Source organism: Indicator indicator, chromosome 1 (assembly GCF_027791375.1).
Source record: "Indicator indicator isolate 239-I01 chromosome 1, UM_Iind_1.1, whole genome shotgun sequence".
Lineage (NCBI taxonomy): Eukaryota > Metazoa > Chordata > Aves > Piciformes > Indicatoridae > Indicator > Indicator indicator.
Window position 1 is genome coordinate 30,534,795 of NC_072010.1, and position 19,259 is coordinate 30,554,053.

Genomic DNA, 19,259 nt, shown 5'->3' on the forward strand with positions numbered 1-19,259 from the left:
TTCTAGCCTATGCTGAGATCCTTGGTTACTCTGACACAGGTACAGGATTTTGCACTTGTCTTTGTTAAAGTTCATACTGCTCTTGCTAGCTCACTCTTCAAGCCTGCCCAGGTGTCACTGTAAGATGGCTCTCTGTTCTGATGTGTTCATCTCACCACTCAGTTTGGTGTCACCAGCAAAGTTGGTGAAAATGTTTTCAATCCCATTGTTTAGATCATTTGTGAACATGAACAGCATGGGGCTCTGTATCAATCCCTATGAGATCCTACTTCTGACTAAAACACATTGATGACCACCTTCTGAGTGTGGCCTATTTTCTATTCATCTCACAGACCACTCACTCATCCAGTCTGTATCTTGCTACTTTGTCCAGAAGGCAGTGGGAAACAATGTTAAATGCTTTGCTGAAGTCCTGGTAAATGACACCCACTGCACTCTACAGGCCAAATGAAAATGTTACTCTGATGTAGATGCTATTCAGGCATGATTAGCCTTCAGTCTGCGCTTTTCCTAATCACCTTCTTGGCAAGAGGCTCTTCCTCCACCAGTGGGGGGTGAACTCATGCCTTGTCACAGCTACTTGATCCTGTAATATGGGGTTCAGCCATGCCAGGAAAGATAGAAGCAAAGAAGGTATTGAGAACCTCTGCCTTATTGACATTGTAACTTGCTTCCCTGCCCTATTTAGCAATTGGCTTACATAGGTCTTCCCTGTGCCTCAGCTTACTGCTCATGTATCTGAAAAATTCCTTCTTGTTCTTGAAATCTTTGGCCAGTTCCAGTTTTAGCTGATCCTCAGCATTCCTGTCTGCATCTCTGCATGCCCTAGCAAGGTTCTTGTAGTCCTTGATGACTGTTTGGCTGCTTTTTCACAGGTGGCATGCTTATTTTCAATTTTAACCACACCCAAAATCTCATTGCTAAACCAGGCTTCATCCTAGGCTAAAAAGTTCAGCCCTTAGACTTACTAGAATGGGCTTAGCACTGAAGCATGCTGAAATGATTTACTAGCATCGGCTTAGTACTATGCTAGCACTGACAAATAGTTTTTTGATCAAAGTTACTCCCTACCACCAACACTTTCAGATGTGTTTAGAGTCCATCAAAAATCCCACGGCTACATTAAATAATACTACCTGTGTATATGCAATACAAAAGCAAAATAAAACCCCACAACTGTTAAGAACATTGACTTAACACCTGGAATTTCAAGATACCTGCAACTGTGTTAGGCCCTAGCAGAAGTTCTTATTCCTTTCGCAGAGATAATTAACCAAACAGGAGTTCAGTTGATAGTTTCAAGATACTGAAACTGTAAGAAGCTGGCATCCAATCTAGCTTTCTTTTAAAAAGGCCTTCCCCAGTTCTGAGTCAATCACAAGTTGATGATTAAAAAAAAAAAAAAAAATCTTACCCTAAATTTGTATTTTGAGCTGCGCCTCAAATTCTTCACCGTGTAGGTAAGATCATCACCATCATATTTTGGCTTGAAACCATATCCCTGCAGAATTAAATACGATTGCAGACCAGGCCACCATACAAATAAATTACTTTTATATATATAAATAACATACACCATACAAATAAATTACTTTTTCAGACCATAACTGTTTATGCTCTTCTGACAAAATAGTAAGTGCAATTTTCTTTGTGAGAACAAGAGGGTTTTTTTTTGGAAAAGGGGAAATTAATCAACTATTCTCCAATCAGGAGAGGAGAAAAGAACAGTAAAGACAAACATACACAGTGTCAACAGAAATTATACTTAACTCTTCCAGAGTGTAGATATGACATCTAGAGGGACCACTCCTCATGATACAATTACTTTGACCCAGTTCCTATAAGGCTTAACTTTCACATGCAAAGTCACAAAGTTAAAAGTAATTAAAAAGTCTTTGCAGCATTGAAGCTTAGTAACAATGATAACAATCACTGTCACAATAAGGAGAAAGCTACCTGGCTCGGTCACAGCAATGACAAGTCATTAGATTAACTTCAGAAAATACAGTTCCTTGTAGAATTTTCTAACAACTGATACACAATACAATAACGTATCAAACACACACATTATAGTCTCTCTTCTTATTGAGAATAAATATTTTAAACTTACTGAGTTCTCATCCTCCATCTCCAATATATACGAGATTCCTTCATCTGATGGTGTTCCTGAGGGTTTTGTCCACTGGAGGGATAGCCAAGTAACTCCAGCATTAATCAGCAAAGGACTTGCTGGTGTGGTTGGGGCAGTGCCTGAGGTATGATACAGGACTTCTTCACTAAACCCACTGTTTAAAACAGACAGTATGTAAACTAACTAGACACAATAATTAGCATCTAGAAAAACTTAATATTTACTAAACACAGCTATGACAGTTTCTTGGACATGTGCATAATGGGAAATTGCAAGCTGGTACATGCAGATGACTTGACTTGCCCATGAGTCTGGCAGTAACAAAACATCTGAACAAAGTCGATATGTTCTTAAGGGAAAGATGCCTTTGTATAGTATCATTACAATGCTTTGCTAACCAAAATGTTTTGCTTTTTCATATTAAGTCATTATTCTAAACCAATAAATAATGTACTAGTACCATAGTGTCCTTCCTATTCAAAATGAAAACAAAGCATATATGGGAAGACCTCAAAAAAAATTTGCTTCCCAGCCAGCAGCTTCAAGCACACTGTGAAGTACTAGTTTCCCTAGTGATTCAGAAAATAATAGAATAGGCTTATTTGATGTTAAGTTACTTTACGAGTTGCCAACATCAAAGTCTCATTGCAGAACATATGGAGTGTACACCAGCAAATCTCCTAACAGACTGTAAACCTTATCTGATGATACTTAGATATGCCTTGAAGGAAATACATAAGTAACATGAAAAGACCTACTGTAAAACAGAGTAATGCAAAAGTCACTAAATGGGTGCTGTGCTTGCACAGATGGTCTGACATAACCAGCTACACTCTAAAAACACCCCCTTGTTCTCAGATGCATTTATTCAGGCATTTGTTGCTTCTACATCAGATCTGAAGAAACACTTACAGGCGTAATAGCTAGTTTAGTTTTTTTACATATATGAAACTAATATCATAGACATAATTTTAATCTAAAAGTAAGCATCAGGAAGCCCTGAAAACAAAATTCTCTGGATGGCTTAAACAACAGTATTGGTTAAGCATCTCATGTGTTAGAATCTGACTGTCCTGGAAAATCTCAGTATAAAGATACCTTGACTTCACTTATATTAAACACAGAAGTTGCACTTTTTCATCTGGTCTAAAGTCTTTCTTGGAACTGAAAAGAATTAAAATAATAGTAATAATAATAATCTTACAGACAGAACCTTACCAAGAGTGTTTATAGCATGCAAAGCAGGAATACAGTCTGTGTGGTCATGCAGACTGTGAAACAGATCATGAAGCAGGAAGTGAAAAAAGTGTAAAAGAAAAGAAAACCTCTTAAATTTGAAGGGAATATTTTTTCTTCAAAGAAAATCACAAGCAAGCAAATCTCTGAAATGAAAATGACATGATACATACAATGTATCTACTAAAAAAAAAATCTCAGTATTAGGGAGGTTAGAAAAAGCAAGAGGAGAGGCTAGACAAACAGTAAGCTTCCCTCTGTTCACTAATTGAAGGGATCAGCTTACAAGCAGGTATAAGGCAACTTCCTCCCCACACCCTAATCTTAAGAAGATCTAATAATCTTTGGTTGATTGAATCACTCCAAAATACACCAAAATCAACTAAAGGAGTTCCAGTGTTACCCACATTTATATGGCTCAAACAATTAATTTAGAAATACTATAATGCTCTCTTTTTTTCATAGATTTTATTTTTCCAGTTTTCTTTAGTCACTTTTTCATGTACAGTTAGAATTAAGTTTAGAAATATGAGTAACTCAATTATAAAATATTTGTTCTTGGTAAAATAATTTAGACAAAGTTCTGTCTCCAGATGCCTAAGGTTTTCAACATTCTTCATAAGGAATAATCAGGCACTCTACCCTAATAAACTTCAAGAAGCTTCTTTAATTGAGTAATATCATAAAGACAATATAGTGCATCTTTACAAGGCTATAAAATATTGATACAAAAATCTACTTGGCACGATTCATTTAAGAATGGTACTTAACTGATCAGTGTTTTCTACCCCCTGATGCTGCAGGAACCTGCAATGCATGCAGGTGTTCCCAGATGCTCGGACATAAGAGAGGAACAGGGAGAGAGCCCAAGCACTGAACTCTGCTTCACTGCCAACTCACTCCCTGTCTTTACGTTTTTGAACAGTTCCAACTAAGTCTCATCAAGTCCAAGAGTAACTCAGAATAATTAATTCCAGAAACATCATCCAGAAGGCAGCAACATAATAATGACTCTGCTGGAGCACCCCAAAAGTCATTCTATCCCACCACTCTGACAGTGGACTAAAGCAAGAAAGACACAGGAACAGGCAACTTATTCCCCTAGTAGTCTCCAAAGCCTACCAACATATGCCTCACATCTCCTGAGCCAGCTGTAGCTGTCACATACTTAATAGTCTGCAGAAGATTTCTTCAGCCCAGCATGAATTAATTGTAACGCCAGGTCTGGTTCCCTGTTCTTTACACTGTCTTGACAACATTGTCCAAGCTGTCATTTGCCTCAAGCACCTCCCTGAGCCAGCTCAAAGCTGGAAAACACACATCCTCTATTTCAGCCTATAAAAACTCCAATCTGGTGAACTGCAGCACAATGCTTAATACTTCAGACACTGAATTAAAAAAACAACTGTGAAATAGCCATTTCAGGCTTGTGGCTAGATTAGACCTGTTTCTTATGCCACACAGGATCTCAAGGTCCAAGTGCTACTAGGCACTATAAAGAATAGCAGTCTGCTCCAGAGATGATGAGCCCTGGTAGCTATCAGCCAGGTTTATCGCTTTCCCAGAAGACCAAGCAGCATTTCCAAGGACTACCATATCCAGTTGTACAAGCAAAACTTGTGAAGCTATTAATTATGTTTGTTTTGCTTTGTTTTTTTCTAATTTCTTAATGATATCCTCTACTGAAGTCAAATATCATTCATGCAAAAATTCAAAATGAAGTCTGGTGCTCTGTAACTTCTGAAAAGTAGTAATTAAATAAGAACAATACATCCTAAGCATTCATAATAAGCTCTAGAATGTCAGAAGAATTCAGTGATATGATAATGCCATATTCTGTCCATTTGTCAGGAGAAGAGGACAGTAACAGACACCTTAGAGAAAAGGACATATTTAAGAAATAGAACATGGCAAAGAGCACAATACAGATGGGGGAGTTCTGCTAGGCTCACTTTCAGCATGATCCCTTGAATTTTGCACAGGTGTTTATTACATCGGACACAAAAGCCACAACTGAATGTGTGAGTCTCTACAATGTAGTGCCTAGTCCAAAACTGGTATTTCAAGTATGTGCAGTAGGACACATCCCCGAGGTAGCAACGTCAGTGGTCAGCATAGGTCTACAAGACTAATGCTCAAAAAACAGCACAGCCTGAGCTGATCTGACATGGGAGCAGCCAGGTGGTTTGTGCCATGCTCATGCTCCCTATTCTAGGGGCATCATCTAGAAATGTCTCAGAAAATGAGGCTAAGTCTGGCACAAGTACCTGCACTCTCTGCTTCCAGGAGCAGCCAGGAACTCTAAGTGTGCATACAACATACTGGTTATAGTATGGGGCCATACCATGCCTGGACAAAATGCATTATGCTGGGAATCACTGAACAGCTGAGACTGGAAGAGATCTCTGGAGGTCATCTTGTCCAACCTCCCCTTGCTCAAGCAGGGTCCAGTGGTTCATAGTACACTGGTAATCTCCAAACTTAATAATCCAATCACATACTGTGAATTAACTATGCAGTTGGATTAGATGATCATTGTAAGTTCCTTCCAACAGAACTATTTTACATTCTATACTGTATTTCATCCCAGCTGGACAAAAGACTTGTTTAAATACCATCATGTTTTTCCTAAACAAGCATACACATGCATGTGCATTCCATATTTATGTACAGAGTAGTAATACTTACCTCATTCCCATGTCATTTTTGGCTGCTAACCTAAAGGTGTATCCCATTGCTGGTGATAGTTTAGTAATTCTATACTGCTTCTGTTGGCCATAATAACACTGGCAAAACTCTCCATTTCCTTTTCCCTATAAAGGAATAAGTCAATTACATTATTCACCCTACTATATATGCATCCATCAAATGAAGTAATGCAAAAACATAAAGTAAACTGATTTTTTTTTTAAATGAAACATAACTCAAGAATCTCCCACAGTGAGGCAGTAGTATCTGAAACTATGTATATATTGAATTAGAGGCTTTTTCCCTTCCTTTCTATTTCCCAGGAAAAGAAAAAGCCGTGAAGCTTCTGTAGCTCTGCCGTCTCAGAACAGATGTCCAGGTAGGGACTGGAAGATGCTAGGTCCACTCATTTTGTACAAAAGAAAGACTATTACAGAAAAATGATCCTTCAGGGTCAGCTCCTGAAAGAATTATTGGACTAGAAGTGAGAAAGTCATAATTAAGAGTGGCATAATCATGTAATTAATATCTTATTATTTTATATTCCCCAAGAAAGAATTAAGCAATAATAATATTTTCATAATTGCTTAAGCAATTACACACGTGTAACATGCCTCTAGACAGAAGTCACAATTTTCACACAATTTTATGTATACAGTCAAGTAACACTACTTTTTTAAAAAGCTACAAAATTTAAAGGAAAATATAATAGCTTGCTTACTTCATCCCATTCTAAAAGGTAACTGTGGATTTTAGAACCATTATCACAAGATGCCTGCAACAGGAAAAGAAGAAAATCAGATACAAGAACACTCAAAGAGAAAAAATGCTTACATAGGTCAAATCATGACTAGACCAGCAGAGGGCAAACGATGACCCTCTTACATGATTTTTTTCATTTACTAAGACAGCCCTAGTCAAATTAATGCTTGCATAATGTTTATGTTTTTGTCTTTTAAATTTAGACCTAGAAAATGTATTCTGGCAGCAATGTAACACAGTATTTTTCTGGGTAGCTAGACTGAAGGCTTGCTCCAATCTCAGTCTTTCCAGACCACTTCATTTGCTTTGCACTAACAATGCTATGTCCAGCAACTGAGAAAGGAATAGGTTCCACAGTACACTGGGGGTCAGGAACTGAACCACTGCCTCTCACCTGAACTCAGCAACATTTTCTACAAAGTTTCCTTGCTTTTCTGGAAATGCTTCTCTTTTTTAATGAAGTCCACATTTAACCCGGTACATGTATTCCCAGTCACAGAAATGTGACTGAAATTAGTATGTTTGACAAAAAGTGTCCTGTTTCTATGAACTAGCATTTTATTGACAAATCCATACCAATTCTGAACAATTACCTTCCACTGAAGAGTGAGAGAATTTTTGGTCCGATTAGTTATCCTGGGCAAATTTGGAGCATCAGGTTCACAACTTGTTGTGGTAAAACTCTCTGCTTCTGAAGGGCTCCCCTTTACACAGTTGCATTCTACTTGGACTCTAGAGAAAAGAGCCAGTTAACACTTTGCTTCCAAATCTGTGTACATAGAGTTTCCAAACAAAAGTGAGCATTCAGAATTAAGTTACTGCCTTGCTACTTCATGATTAAAATACCACTGTTACAAATAATTAACCATTTTTTTCTATCTCGGTCAACAGAAGTGATGCAAAAGAAAAGAGTCCTTTACTTTGGAAGTACACCATTCCCATCAGTCAGCTTCAGTCTCACAGTTACATCTCAGATCTGTCTGTTATTCGCTGTACTTTGGTTGGGAAATAAAGGTAACATCTTGCAGGCACATTATCTGTTATATAGACATATTAGTTGCTATTATGAATAGCTCTTCTGCAAATGGTTTTGTCAGATAAACATAGTAAGAAGTACCTTCTGGACTCCTTCAAGACCTTGCTGAATCTGTTCACCCTGCCCTTTCCTTTAGGAAGGTTATTAATTAACTCTCCATGGATTTCAGAAGAGTGAACTCTTGCTTCTGTTGTTTGTTTTTTTCTAATATCTTTTGTTCAAACACAGGAACAAAATCACAGGGAAAACATTTGCATATGATAATTGTTGAGTCAGTGCTGCAGGCCATATAGAGATGTGTGATAAAGAACAGATCAATCCCCTTTTGCTTCCAGTTTGGCAATCAGCTCCCTGGAAAACAGTACTAGGAGGGTCAGATCCTCTCACACCAAGGACCAGGAATGTAGCTCTCATTTGAGCAAATGCTAATCAAAGACTTAGTCCTCCTTCTCCCTACTGATGTTCTAAAGATCATTTGGAAAGAAGCACAATGTTTCTGAGTTGGATCCTTACTCAGACACACTTCTGTTCCTTCCACTTCCTACCAGCTGCCTCTGGTATTTAAAAACCAAGGAACATCCCTCCAATATGTAAAAAAGGAAGAAGAATACCTAACTACATCTTTCCAATCCTATGGTCTTCTTCAGTAGGACATATCAAAGCAGCAAAATCTACTAGAAGAGTACAGAATTACACCGAGCTAGGAGCATATTTAGTAATGCATACAGTGTCAGAGTCACTAGTCTGCTGGAGCAAAGCGAAAGCAACACAACTTGACATTCAGGTGACCAGAACTGAATGTGTTCCTGTGCAAGGTACCTCCCTCTGTTGCCACTGGGAAAGAAAGAAAGCAAGCAGCATCTGTGCCTGGCTCAAAAGACAGAAAAATGTCACCCTTCTGGCATGATATTGGAAATAAAGAGCACGGATGTTGGATGAGGGCATGAAAATTTTCTTTTTTCCAAAATGGACTGAGTGCTCTGCTAAGCCAAAAAATGTTTGTTACTCAAAGAAGGGTGAGATGTGGTAAAGAATTTCTGAAGAGTTAATCAAACACACAGATTCAATGAAACTTTTAAAAGCATGTCCACTGAATGTAATGAATACAGATACTCACTTTGCATGGTAATCAGTTGCTGGCCTGAGATCATTTACAGTAACTTTATTTTCTTCTCCACTAGAAAGAGAAATTAATTGGTTTAAGAGACTGTTTCAGAATCCCATACATTTATAAAAATACACACATCTAACCCATCTACCTAACACTCCTCCTAGGAAATATATTTACTAAGAGATTCTGCTGCTAAATACAGTAGATGAAAATGCATTTATCTTTGAATTTTAGGGGCTTCTCAGATTTAATTTCTGTTGTTTTGCCTGGCAGTTTTGGGTTTCTTTTTAAGAATAATTATTTTCCTCTTTACTCAGTAAGATCATCTATAGAGATGTACTTGATTACACAAAACCCATCAACTACTGGGGCCTTTAGAATCTCAATTGAGCCTTGCAAAAAAAGATTAACTAAAACTGTAAATGACTGCATATCCCTACTTTTTAGAGCCCAGGAAACAAACAAAAAAGGCACCTCAATGACATATATTAGTCTGCTTTTACTGACATTAGCCTATGTTAGCAAAGCTCATTTACTTTCCTCTAAGCTTCTAAGAGAGCATATCCTCTCTTAGATATCCTGCATATCCTCTAAGAGAGTGATATCCAACTTGTGATTCATGAACTGCTTCTAAGAAATCCATGGCAGGTGACTAAGATATACTGGTTACATATAAAGATTTTTAATTATTGAAGAGCTTTACACCCTTGATGGCAAATTTTCTGTCATATTTCTCCAAGCTGGGAAAAAAAAAGATTGAAAACCATTGCATAAGGAATGAAACAACTGAAGAGTTTTGTTTGTTTTACTGCTCCTAGAGTTGTGTTGTGTGTGAATCTACCTACTTTATTTCATATCTTAACACTGTCTCTTACCAACAGCATTTTCAGGAAAGGGAGAGAGAACCTTATTGGGAGCAAAATCACATGCTGAAGTAAATTACTAAAGATACAATTTGTATTTATCACTACTTCTATATCTCAATAATTGAGAACCCATAGTTTCTAGAGCAGCTGGTTGAAATACCACTAAGTGATACTAAAACATGCTTCCAGGCAACCAGCAACAGAACAAGAGGACACAGTCTCAAGCTGTACCAGGGGAGGTTTAGGCTGGATGTTAGGAAGAAATTCTTCACAGAAAGAGTGATTTGCCATTGGAATGGGCTGCCCAGGGAGGTGGTGGAGTCACTGTCCCTGAAGGTGTTTAAAATAAGACTGGATGAGGGATTTAGTGCCATGGTTTAGTTGATTAGATGGTGTTGGGTGATAGGTTGGACTTGATGATCTTGAAGGTCTTTCCCAACCTGGTTAATTCTGTGATTCTAATATCCAAGAACAGAGTCTTTAAACTCTAACTGATGGTAGAGACCTTGATTACAAACCAGAAGCAATTCTACTGAAAAAAAAAAGTAGTTTGTTGTAAAAGAGACATTGCACAAAACTGGTAATTACTTAAACATCTGGATAAAAGGCATATTTTTAATGAGGCTTTATGCCACAGAATTCAATGCGACAGCAATTAAATAAAAATAATGACTACCTACATGTATACAGTTTTGTACTTTCCATCTTTTCCAGTATTTGAAATCATCACTTCATAAGTATAAGCATCTGGTACATGACTCTTGTCAGCATCTTCTCTGGTGTCACTGGATGGAGGGGACCACATAAGCAGTGCTGTTCTTGCCTGAATGTCTGATACCTGTAGAAATACAACTTTTGAGACCTCTGCAATTTAAATTCTATTGTATATAAATGCTGGGTTTTGCCACATAGTACCAAATAAAAGAGTATGAAGTCATCTAGCATTATCACATCAGAATATTCATACTGCCCAAACAGCTATTAGTTAGTTTTTTACCAATTAAATCAAACTGGCAATTTAAAACTGTCCTGAGAAAACTGCAATCCTAGGGCCTGGGCTGGGTGGAAACAGACTTCTAAGTAACAAATGCCACCTAGTGGGCTACATAAAAATGACTGTGTCATTTATGAAGCACAAGGGATGGCAGCACATATTGTCAATCAGCTGTTTTATTAAATGGCAACATTTCCAACCCCCGGTACTATGATTTTTTAAACTATCTTCTTGTTGACTTTGTTTTCATATGAAATGCATAGAAGCTCAGGAATTTCTCCAAAATGATCCGGATTACTGCAGCAGCTACATGAAGAAACTCCTCCTTGAGCATTTAATTATGTCTGCAAGAAGTAGACTCTCCTGTTAGTTTAGAACCTATTTGGTTAAACACCCCAGCAAATTGGGTTTTGACCAGGATATTATTAATAGAGATACAACTACCTGAGACTCCAGCCTAGTACTCTGTTAGTAAACTGAATTTTACAACATGTAACATACTTGGAGCTCAGACACTTGCAATGAAGGTATGCTCACAAGGTCCATATACGTATGCAGATACACAGATACATATGGGCATCATGCTAAAGAATTCCTGTGGTGGTGCTTGCCTGCACAGCCCACCCTTTGCAGAAAGCTCTGGATAACACAGTTGCTGTGATAGAAACATGAACATAATCAGCATGGGTGAATGCAGTACTTCCAACTGAGAAGTGTTTGCTCCAACAGACTCTTTGTGCTAAAGGCAGTGACCTCAGGTGGATTACATGGTAACTGGGGAATCACCAAGAGACTTCTAAAATGAAGAATGAATCAGTTTCAGAAGTATAAAAACAGCATGAAAATTCATATCACGGATAAAAGATGCTGGAGTGGAAGTGTAAAATAATCAAAACCTAGCCTGACTGTGAGAAACTGCCCTGCCACCATTGCCACCTCCATCTAGGCCTGATAGATGCACCACAGCTGATGCAACAACAGTTTGGGGTGTAGCAGGCAGAGATCACCCCACAGATCAGGTGGGTACATGTGACCTGGTGGAGACCTTTCTCAATGGCCTGTAGATTAACAGATTTTAGGGAATAACACAGTTATCTGCAAAGCTAAAGCAGCCACATCTCCCAAAGGAGACATGCAGCTGGGGGAACCCACACTCCCAGAAGAGTGAGTACTGCAAGGAGCTGGGGATGCTCATGTTTCAGCAGGTGAGTGCATGGGGATGTGCACATGGTGCTGGATGCTTAGGATCTGTTACAGAAGAAAGTCTAGAAATTAGTGTGTGTTTATTAATATTGCACTTGTCTACTATTGTAATTTATATGGTGTGCCTGTCTACTGTTTCCAACTATTTCATAACAGAAATGAAAATACTTTCATCATATGGAATGACCAGTTTTACACTGTGACTGTAGTATATGTTTATTTTTTGAGTAATTGCTTTTGGAAGTCTAATACCATCAGAAGTCTAACAGCATCAGAATCAAAACGCTATCTTTGCAACTGGTGCTCTCAAACTGCTATAGTCTACTGAACTAAAAACCTGAATGGGCCAACTTCAAGAATGGAGCAGAAAGGGGATGACCTACTGACATCAGAAAAGCAGAAAGGAGGAAAGGTCAATGTCTTGGAAATAATTACCACTAAGCTGTTAAATGCTAATAGGACTATGCATCATATTCTAAAAGGGATCAAATGCTAGTAAGATTACCTAATGAAGTTTTTGGAAACAAAATTCAAAGTCTGGTAAGAGAAAATCCATTATAATCTTGATTTAGCCATAAACTACATCAACTACAGCTTCAATACAATTCTAGCACTTCTGGAAGTCTTTGGAGTTGTGTGAAAATCTGGGGTGGAAAAAGCTCTCTCAGACAATTTTAATCTCTCTCATCCGGGTGGCAGCAGAGGGTACTGAAGGAAAGAAATGTTAGGTTCCTGGAGGAACTGCTGTGTTCCAAGACTAGCAGGTACATTGTAAGATGATCTATTCCCATACTTAGCTACCTTAACGGTCAGTTTTGGTTTTTTTTCATGATGCCCAGGCAGCATCTCTTTTACTACAAGCTAAAACTTACTAGTCCTAGCCACCATGCAGCTGAACATTAAATCCTCCCTTCCTTTCTGTAGTTGTTTCTTGTATATTTGAAGACTGTGTTTGTATCTCCCCTCACTTATCTAAATCTCTGATCGTTCCCACTGTTCTCATTATCTCCTGCTGTTTCACTACTTTAGTGCTTTGCCCAGAACTGCACATAACATCCCCTCTAATATTTCACTGATGCTAAACTGCCTTACACACTTGACATTGAATTTTTCTTCCAACATCTTAGTCTGTCCATCTTCTTTTACTCTGAAGAAGCAGTGTGGTTGGTATGAGTGAAAGGTGGTGTTACATCTTACTGGAACATTACAAGATGAGAGATTTCAATTGCTCAGTACAAAGAGAGCAGGAAGAGTGGGAGGGAGATCAAACACATTAGAGACTACAGAGTTTCAGACAGCTCACAAGACTTTGATTAGTAAAATTAAACTCACAGTATTAGCGGAAATCGTTATATAACAACGTGTCAACAGAGAACAGAGTGAAATGTTCTTTAAGTCTCTGTCTGGATGAAAATTTTTTATCCTGAGTTTACTCCCCCAGGGCAGTTGGTCAACTCATATAAAGCTTACATAAGACTTTCAAAGTAATAGATGACAACTGTTAATACAGTAACTATAAAAACAATTAAGCAGTATTATGTACCAATCTAAAAAACAGTGACTATGTAGGTTGTTCTGGTTGTTTTACTTTGTGTAAACAGAGTATGTGACTAAAGAATATCATGAAAACCTGAAGCTTTGCTACGGCAGACTTGCCAGAACTTAGAAGCAATTCATTGGAATTGAACTTGATTAAGAAATTTAAAGTGAAAAGTATTCACAGAAGCTGGGAATCAAGGACATCCTAATGGTGCATAAAAAGTTGCAATGTACAAAAGCTACATAAATTCTTCATACATACACATGCATAGAATCACAGAATTGTTAGGGTTGGAAGGGACCTCAAGGATCATCTAGTTCTAACCCCACTGCCATGGGCAGGGACACCTCCCACTAGATCAGGTTGCCCAGAGCCACATCCAGCCTGGCCTTAAAAACCTCCAGGGATGGGGCTTCTACCACCTCCTTGGGCAACCTGTTCCAGTGTCTCATGGTGAAAAACTCCTTCCTAATGTCCAGTCTGAATCTACCCATTTCTAGTTTTTCTCCATTCCCCCCATATATACAGACATGGAAAGAAAGGAGCCAATAAGCTATGATTTAACAGAAGTTACAAGAGAAGTTAAAAAATTGAATGAAACAAAACCAGGTAACAAGATTAAAGACAGAAAACATTTTAAAAACCCCAAAATCTATCAGGAAATCTCAAAGTCAGGCATTGCTCTGTCACTTATGGATGTAGAAGTTACAACCATAAAATGGTATTTCCATTCTGGATTTGCAATGAGGCACAAGTTCATATCCATCTTATACATCTATATCTGTTGTAAGACTAGAAAACTTGCAACCCACACAAAGGCCCAGGAGATGATGCCCAGTGAAACTAAGGGGTCTGCAATAAACCAAGCAGTCAGGTTAAACAATTGGTTCCCTGTCAGTGATGTACACTCACATTAAGGCAAGGAGTTGCAAGAAGCCAAGCCTAAACTAGTAAGCCCTACTGAGGAGCACTATGGAGTGAACTACTTAAGGAACAATTGTCAGAGACAGGTACCTGAGGGCCCATGAGAATAGGCTCATAGCAGAACAGAAGGACAGGAGATACAACAATTAACTCTTTGGCAAGGATAAATACTAGAAATTATTTCAATCTGTCCCCCATACACCGGAATCCCACTGAAATTGCTACCTTCTTTTCAGCAATCCCAGAGAATGGCAGTGGGATAAAGTGGGGTCCCCAGAAATACAGCTCATACATGAAGGGTCAGTATTCCAACAAAACCAAAAGAAGTAATAGGACTGGGACTGAGTAACATCCCAGTAATATCAGTAACATCCATTTGCTCTGGATCTACACTCTATATGATGTTACATATCTCCTAAGTTCTAGAAACTTTCAGTAATTTCATATACTGGTATATGAATATTTTCAACCAGCCTCAGTTGCTAAGGAAAAAAAAAATAGAGGAATCACAGCTGCAAGCACTGACAAGATAGACTCAGAACGTAATTTAAGCCCTTTTCAACTTGTTTATAAAACATTTGGTACTGCATTTTAGATTCAACTTCTAAGAGAATGATTCTTAAAAACAAGTCTAGGTTCAGCTATATTCTTTCTCACAAGACTACTAATAAGGGACAAAAATCAAAGTAGTAAAAGACAGTGTCATTTATCCTTGATGTTCAGTAATACCCCAATATTTGATGTTTTGAATACCAGCCAGAGCTCTGTTATGGAAAAGAAATAATGAAGATTCAGAAATTCCCATCAGTTCCCAAGCACAAAGCATCAGCAGACAGACTGAAAGAGTTGGGGCTACTCAGTCCGGAGAAGAGAAGGTTCTGAGGAGACCTTATTGTGGCCTTCCAGTATCTGAAGGGGGCCTACAAGAAAGCTGGTGAGCAACTTTTTAGGGTGTCAGGTAGTGATAGGACTAGGGGGAATGGAAAAAAAAATAGAAACGGCCAGATTCAGATTGGATGTTAGGAAGAAGTTTTTCACCATGAGGGTGGTGAGACACTGGAACAGGTTGTCCAGGGAGGTGGTAGAAGCCTCATTCCTGGAGGTTTTTAAGGCCAGGCTGGATGTGGCTCTGGGCAACCTGATGTAGAGGGAGGTGTCCCTGCCTGTGGCAGAGGGGCTGGAACTAGATGGTCTTTGAGGTCCCTTCCAACCCTAACAATTCTATGATTCTATATTAAAACAAAACAAAACCCCAAAAATACTCTGTGATAAGGAGGATATTTTTGAAGAACAAAGATTAAGGAGACACTCAGGAGATTTTTCAGTTTTTTCAGCTAACTTGGCATTACTTACTACTTTGTACGCTTATTCAAGCAGCTGCAATTGATTTTGGTTGCAGCCCTGAGCACTATGTGCTTCTGCAAAGCAGAGTACAACACTTGAGTCAGGTCCTAGCACTGAAGAAACAGAAGAGGTGGGCCTGTTTTCATTAGCAGTCCAGCTTGCAAAAGGCAATCTCGTTAACTATGTTACACATCCCGTTTGGGTCAAACGAAGGGCAGCTTTAGCATGCGCAAACTGGATAGCGTTCACACAAGGTACTGAACTGGTGAGGTAGGTAAGATCCATCGCGTTCTAAAAGTCTGAAAGGTCACACACAACACGTCTGAACCACAAAACACGATGCCCTCCCAAGAGACTTACATGCTATAATGACTAACTCTCAAATTTTGAGTTCATATTGCCTCTCCTTGTTAAATATGCACCCCCTTACTCCATTCTTCATTTTGCTTTCCCCTTTTAGGTCCCCTTGTCTTCTCTGTTTGCTTTGTTATTTCGTTAATGGACTTAACAGTTGGTGAAGACCTCTGCTCAAAGGCTGAGGTCTAAGCATGTTGCAATCTGCAGAACCACTCCAACTTACACCTGGGTATAAAAAGTTCAAGGGTCATATGGTGGCAGTACCACTTTACCAACTTAACACTGCCACAAAGACGGGAATACATACAAGGAAAAAATTAAGAAAATGAGAACATATTCATAAAAACACCTAACGGGACTCTGAAGGCCTTGAAGCTGATGTGCCCCATACTGCACAGAACTGAAAAGAGATGTGTGAATGAAAGTACACCATGGAGTCCACCACCTGATTTAGATGGGCATGCCATGAAACTGGGCATTAAGACATGGGACATCCCAAGTCAGGTCACAGCTACTCCAGGCTCTCTGGAACAGGATATTGTGCAAGGGACACTGTACTGGACACCACCTGTACAATCACCAGATCATACACCCTCCACCACAGCTCAAGCAGGGAACAGGGTGTTTATGATCCATCAAGAAAAGCATCATGGCACGATTCCCATAGCAAGTGCTTCAAGCAAAACATTAATCTAAAACATACAGGAATATTTCTGATGAGAACTATAAACAGAGAGTGTGAAAAAACAACAGTCTCCTGGTTCACTTGTGGGAGGGTGAGGAAAATGTCTCCTTGGAGAAATTGTGGGAGGGTTACTTCTGATCCTGCAAGGCCTAAATAGGTAACACAACCTCCCTTTCTCTTATCACGTCACACTCCCCCAAGCTGCACTATCAGCTAGTCTTCTAACCACCCACAGCCCTGATAGTCTCTTGCAAAGGCATAAGCTTCTTCCAAGGGCTAGGAGTTTGGCTTTTTGCCTTTGTGTGCACTGTCTAATCTGCAGGAGACTACTACTGCCTAAGCCTGTGATGTCTTCTGAGGTCTGCAAAGAGATCACTTGTAGGCACACAGCTACATGCAGTGACATTTCTGTAAGAACACAGTGGGGAGGGGAATTATCATGGGTGCTTAAAAGGCATGGATGGCTGAGTGTTGAGGGTGGAAGGAAGTGAAACAAAACAACAGTACTGGGACTCCATTGCTTTTTCATATGTCACTAGCAACAAAGCAGAAGACACCATCTGCTGGTTACAATTCTCACAGTCTTACTCTAATCACCCTAGGAAGCTCGGAGTTGTCATTTCCCTTGGCAATGCAGCCACTGATGACATTCTGACTTGAGTGTGGATGTTGCTGACTTTTAGAGAACTGGTCTCCCTGTTTCTAGTCAGGATAGAAAGTATCATCCACATTCTGACAAAGTTAAGAGCAGCACAGCAGGCACTCATGAGTTGAGGGCCACTGAGAACGCTGTTGTCCACCATGCCCCAATGACAGCACTATCTTGCAGAAAGCTAACCTTGCAGCAAAATTTGTTACTGCACCCATTCTGGTATGTATGTGGTTAAACTAGGCACGTACTCCCTTTTTAGGACAGCCTCTCATGACTCAGTCAAATGGGGTCAAAGACTCCAGTTCCTTTAGCTACACTGTCTTGATCCATTCCCACCGCAGGTAAATTTGTGTAGTGAATAGCAGGATAGTAATGGAAAGTTCAAATGGAAAAGCAATTCCTGTACTACAAAACTACAAAGCATAGTGGTGAGTATAGCAAAGCATATAAAGCTTAAAGAAATCCCCAGTCTAAACTTAACACACAGTTCCTTTACACCAGATAAAAACCCCAATGCTTCCCTGGGGTTCACTAAAAACCCCAGGGCTTGCTCTTCCACTCCTCCCCCACCTCCCCTTTGCTAGGCTGGTTTCAGGCTGGCCAGGCCTGAACTGTCCCCCCTTTTTACCCAGGCATTAGTCCTAAACAGGCCAAGATTGTGCAAGGGAAAAAAAATAGTTACTCAGGCCAAAGAAGCCTGGGATACTCCCCACTGTTACCAGATAAGAGAGCATCTCTCTCCCACAGGAGCAGAGAGGGAAGAAAAACAGTAACTTTTCAGCCAGATAAATAAGGGTGCAGGATTTATGTGTAGAAATACACTATTTCCTGCCTCCACCCACTGGGCTGGACACTCTGGATACTGGAGGTCTCAACTCTGTGGCTTCTTTTTTGGAGGCACCCAGCCTAAATATCCACACATAGAAACACAGAATGGCTGATCGGCGATGATGGCACAAGCAGGGTAACCTGAAGCTAGCTGCCCAGAACCACGTCCTGACAGCTTTTCAGTATCTCCAAAGAGAGAGCCACCATAAACTCTGGACAGTGTGTGCCAGTGCTCAGTTATCCTTACACTAAAAAAGCATTTCCTAGTGTGCAGAGGGAACCTCCTGTGTTTCAGTTTGTGCTCACTGCTTCTGATCCTGAAGCTGGGCACACTGAAGCCTGGCTCTGTTGTCTTTTTGTCCACTCTTCCTGCAGATAAAAATTGGTAAAATCCACTCTGAGCCTTCTCTTCTCCCTCCAGTCTAAACAGACTCAGTTCTCTCACCCTCTAGGAAGTAAAGCAACATATGAAAGATGAATCAAGGCTGGGGCATTAAAACTGGGACCAGGCCATCTGGGAGATGAAGGTATGTTTTACAAACTGAAGAGAAATTCGTAGATTTTCAAACATGTAAGTCAGAAGCCCACTGCTGACAGTCACTTTCCTTAGTAAACTTTATGCCTCTCTTCCCTAGAGGTGCCAGAGACTAAAGAGAAATCTGCCATAATTTTTCTTTACTTTTCAAATAAGGTTTTCCAAAACCTCATTTTTGGTAAGGTTTTCAAAATCTTGCCAGGTATCCTTCATGCCTAGAGATATTTGGTGTGTAAAATCCATTTACTGAACAGTTAAAACTGAACAGTGTAACAGCAATTTGAGAGCAGATTTTACAGTAAGAGACAATTATGTTACTGGCAACATTACAAGCTCTTTCTGTATGTATTTTTTATAATTCTGTTAA

At 39.4% G+C, this 19,259-nt stretch overlaps 1 protein-coding gene across 1 annotated transcript in view; it reads right to left on the reverse strand.

The window, feature by feature from the left end:
• Positions 1–19,259, reverse strand: part of FNDC3A (fibronectin type III domain containing 3A) — a 107,955-nt gene that overhangs the window by 23,038 nt on the left and 65,658 nt on the right. The window contains exons 7-13 of the mRNA XM_054383360.1: positions 10,511–10,668; positions 8,971–9,030; positions 7,411–7,549; positions 6,777–6,830; positions 6,056–6,180; positions 2,111–2,285; positions 1,415–1,501 (exon numbers count right to left, since the gene is read on the reverse strand). Of these exons, the coding sequence (XP_054239335.1) occupies positions 1,415–1,501; positions 2,111–2,285; positions 6,056–6,180; positions 6,777–6,830; positions 7,411–7,549; positions 8,971–9,030; positions 10,511–10,668 (798 nt within the window). The remainder of the gene's footprint in view (positions 1–1,414; positions 1,502–2,110; positions 2,286–6,055; positions 6,181–6,776; positions 6,831–7,410; positions 7,550–8,970; positions 9,031–10,510; positions 10,669–19,259) is intronic.